This window comes from Anoplolepis gracilipes, chromosome 12, assembly GCF_047496725.1.
Source record: "Anoplolepis gracilipes chromosome 12, ASM4749672v1, whole genome shotgun sequence".
NCBI classification, from domain to species: domain Eukaryota; kingdom Metazoa; phylum Arthropoda; class Insecta; order Hymenoptera; family Formicidae; genus Anoplolepis; species Anoplolepis gracilipes.
This window is the reverse complement of record NC_132981.1, coordinates 11,082,895-11,087,500: the sequence shown is the minus strand read 5'-3', so window position 1 is coordinate 11,087,500 and position 4,606 is coordinate 11,082,895. Positions and strand designations below refer to the sequence as shown.

Here is a 4,606-nt window from a genome sequence, read left to right as displayed (position 1 = left end):
AATTTAATTGTCGCTAATTTCTAATTCCTTGCAAATCAAAATATCCGATATGCAAGACCTTGATGTCTACTTTATATAAATATTAATTTCAATCTTTATGAGGATCAGATTTTTTCGTTTTTCTATTTTTATTCTTTTACAATATTACCAGTTTAAAGCATATATTATCAGTTGGGAAATTTATGAAAAATTACGACAAAATTATATTGGGAAGTTTCGAGGATCGTTTCTCACTTGCTAATGTTCGGACGCTTACGCTCGACACCGGTAGCAGATTACAGGCTAACGACGGGGGCAGCGCGCTTCATTAGTTTCGAAGATGATAATAAACGGCATTATCACTTGGCACACAGGGTCACGCGGAAACTGCCTAGCGCGCAGCGTGTCGATAGTGCAAATACGTGCGTTAGACAACAAAAACCATATCGTTGGTCAGTAATTAACATCGCCGCTCGCGCCGCTGCTGCCGCTCATTGAAATGCTAATACTTAGCACACATTGTTTATACTTGATTTATGCCTCCGAATGAGTAGGCCGCGGCCTGTGCACGCGTTTACACGCGTTGCTGCGCACTCGCGTGGCAGTAAAACGGTAAAACGCGAACCACACGCAACACTTCCTTTCTCCTCACGCGGCGCAAAAGAAAAAAAAAAAAAAAATGCAGAGCAGGGCAGAGCGATTTGTATCGGGAAGCGTTCGAGTCCAAACACGAGGACTCCTTATTCCTATATCTCGAGCGAGATCTGTCCCCGCCGATTCCATCCGTCGCGATTGTCCGCGGTTTCGGAACAGACAGAGAACGACGACGACGACGACGACGACGACGGTGTCTGACAACGCTGTAAATATGTTCACGCGCGTACATTTTTCCCGGCTTAGCATAACATTCGTGTTTTTCATCCGTCCGTTTCTCTAGGGCGGAAAATTCTGTTTGCCTCGTGTAGCATATTTTTGCTGCGCGATAAAAGTGCCCCGCGGCTCGCGCGAACGACAGCGAGGCGCAGCGCGGCGAGGCGAGGCGAGGCGAGGCGAGGCGAGACGCGGCGCGGCGCGGAGATTGTTTTTAAATCCGCGAACGAAAAAAAAAAAAGAAAGAAAGAAAAACGTCCACCCTACGGCTTTGCGGTTTTAATAGTAAGTCGAACCGATCGTATTTTAGGTAAATATTGCAGAGGATTTATGCGACATGAATAGATTGGTCGCGTTATTAGTAATCTATTCATGATGATATTTCCTTTTTTCTCATATTCTTATGATTTTGCACTTGCTTAGGTCGGTATTCATAGTCCGAACTTATATTTAAGATTCCGTTCAACCAATGAAGTAGCCGCATGTCATCATTTTAGCTCGGTTGAACGAGATCTTAAATATAAGATCGGACTATGAATACCGGCCTTAAAATTGGGGAAAAAATTTATATATTCATGTATTGAATATAATTATGATTAACATTGTTATATTAAACAGATCCAGGGTATCGTAAAATATATTTAAACTTTTGCGACTATTGCAAATATTTCTTTTAAAGTAATCCCTTTACAATCGAAGAATCCGGGAAAGTATTAAATTAATAGCTCTCGACGTAACGCGCAAAACGTGTACAGAGTTCGAGAAAACCACATCGGGGGTCGCGCTCGGTTTCGCTGCTTGCCTCAATTGGGATCTCAAAGAAGCTACGATGTAGTGATCCTTCGGGCCAGAACCAGTATCGTCCCTAGGGATCCCTTTCATTCCTCGCAACCCTGCGCAGCTTACAACTAAATTAGCGCCTAATAGCGAACTGTCGAGCCGTCGACCCGACACGCATAACCGATTATTTTCAGATGCCGGGCTTCATCTCATGTTATTTCAGACTATTATTGCAATCTCGGTGAGCGCAATTTTCGACATTATACGCGCGGAAAAATCTAGCTTACGTTAAGTCTAGCGTTTTTCCTATTCGCATAATATGAAAAAAAAATTTCATTTTTGCGCGATTATTGCATTGTAATTCTAGTTTCAAACTAAAACTATTGAAATCATATGATATGGAAATTCTTTTTTTTATGCGCTTTTTTAATTCATATTAACTTTAATTTTTTCCAGAAAAATATGTGAAACAATCAGTTTAGCAAAAACCAGAACAAACTCTATTTCTTTTAACGCATCGATTTAGATGTAAGAGGCGGATCGTATAGTTCTCTCTCTGGCGAGGTAATAATGTGCCTCGACGCGTACTGTTCTTAGTTTTTCTTCTTTTTTTTTTTTTTTTTTTTTCGCTACAACGGCAAAGGATTCGTTCACGATCGGTGTTGCAAAATGCTCCCCGGGGGGGACGTTGTCCTTGTACGGTTGTACGAGGAGGTCTCGCGGGAAAACGTGAGATCGGAATGCGGAGGAAAAGGGGGTTTTCGGTGCACACACGTACGTCCAAGTTACGTACGGCACCCACTACCGTCTCTGTTTCTCTCTCTCTCTCTCTCTCTCTCTCTCTCTCTCTCTCTCTCTCTCTCTCTCTCTCACTCACTCACTCACTCACTCACTCACTCTTTCTCTTCTCCGTTTACCCCTTTCAGGTCGGTGGTGCGGCAAATCAGTCGTTCTTACAGGAACACGATGGTCGACGACGTTGAAAGCGGTGGTAGCTGTTAAAGAGGAGGGTTGTACGTTAGAGGGAAAGAGGCGGTGGATAGGGTGCACGGAGGGAGGAGGGGGTGGTTTGATCGTATGGTACCACGATGTATTTAATCTGCAGGCCGCTATATGGTCTTGGTTATTCATGGTGGTCGGGTGATGGGGTTCTGGTGGGGGCATGGTGTACCGCTACGAAGGGTAGTGGTATGGTGGTGTGGGGTGGGGGCGAGATATTGATCAAAACCTACCCTGGCACCAACCCCTGCCGCCTCTCCCTCTCACCCCCTCGCTTCATCCAACCCCACGGCACCCCCTCTCTTCTCTGCACCTCCCTTGCCTCCTCCCTCGACTGAGCCGAGCGCAGCCAGTGACTCTCATGCAAGAATATTTCGACCGATATTTTGTTTATTATAAATTACATTAGCTACATAAAATTTTGTATATTTCACAAAATAGTCGCTCCGATACAATGCTCTTGAAAAATCATACCTATGTATTAAGGTGTTTATCTAAATCTTAAAGATGTAAATTGTATAGCGGGAAGATTAGTTTTTATGAAAAATTTGTGTGAAATATTAATATTAAAATATTAATATTAATACTAACTTTTACAATAATAATAAAATCAATATAAATAACAAAATATTAAAATATGCAGGTATAAAATAGTTGCATATGTATAAGCTACACACAACACAAACGTAAATCAATTTATATCGATATATTGACGTGATGCTGGGAGGACAGACACATTATATACATATATATATATATATATATATATATATATATATATATATATGTGTGTATATATATAAATTAAACGCTAAGATATTAATTTGTTTATTAATTTTTTGAAAATGTCGACTTTTATTTAGCAGAATCGACACTAGCATAGTAAATTGTTATTAATTTGTGAAAACCCGGCTATATCCCGAGAACGCAGTTTGATTTCGCTTGAATTTTTCATAACTATTTTACGTTCTATAACGACTGCGTTAATTTACCATTAACGCGTTCGAACACGGTTTTAGGTGATGTTAGTGTGTGAATCCGCGAACTACATTTACATTGGTTTCGTTGCGGCCTTCGAGAGGGTGCTCATATTTACATAAGTTTAACTTTAATTACGTCTACGAGTTCTAATAACTTTCATCCAAATGCTATAAAAGAGAGAGTTACGTACTTTCCTAGTATCATAATCATATCATTTATGTACAATATTTTAGACAGAAAAAAAAAATTATAAAAGATTTTTTAACGGCAAAATGCAGTAGTGCTTTTACTCAAAATTTTCAACTTTTTATTAACATTTTTACATATAATTACAAATATGCATTATATTCTGTGTAATTACATGCACATATAATACAGTTGAATAAGAAATTTAGACCTTTTAGTCTTTCAAAAATAATTTAAAAAATTGTTTTATACACACACACACACACACACACACACACACACACACACACTTATGCTTCTCTCAAGACAAGCTAATTCTTTCAACCAAAAAATACGAAAATATATTGCCACGTAATTCGTGCGTTATATCGAGCGTCGAAACTTTTCGAAATAACGAACATAAGAATTCGAGACATTGATCTCCGGCCGACAAATTTTAACTCGGTTCGCAGTTGCTCGCGCAAAACCTCGAAATTACAGGCGAGTTCACGTATCGTGTACACTTGTGTGTGTGTGGGCGGATATTCGAGTGGATTTACCGGCGCAATGGCGGGATTTTTTTCATCCGCGGAACGATTTTTAAAGGCTGAGCAAAAAGAGATACGAAGTGCGGAGCGAAAAGAGGGAGAGATGTGCGGCGTGCGGGGTAGAACGGACGAAATAAAAGAGATAGGCGTGATTTCGGCGTGATATCCCGGCCGACGCGACGTGCTGGTTTTAATCCGACCTTATTCGCTCCGCTACGAAGATGTATCCGTTGACTATAAAATTTCATGTACGTTCCAACTTCTCTCTCTATCTAGTACCGTCT

The 4,606-nt window shown here is 40.5% G+C and overlaps 1 protein-coding gene across 1 annotated transcript in view; it reads left to right on the top strand.

Moving 5' to 3' along the window:
• Window positions 1–3,353, top strand: part of LOC140671787 (uncharacterized) — a 51,656-nt gene extending 48,303 nt beyond the window's left edge. The window contains exon 3 of the mRNA XM_072903395.1: window positions 2,556–3,353. Coding sequence (XP_072759496.1) covers window positions 2,556–2,631 — 76 coding nt within the window. The 3' untranslated portion in view covers window positions 2,632–3,353. The remainder of the gene's footprint in view (window positions 1–2,555) is intronic.
• Window positions 3,354–4,606: the final 1,253 nt, after the last annotated feature.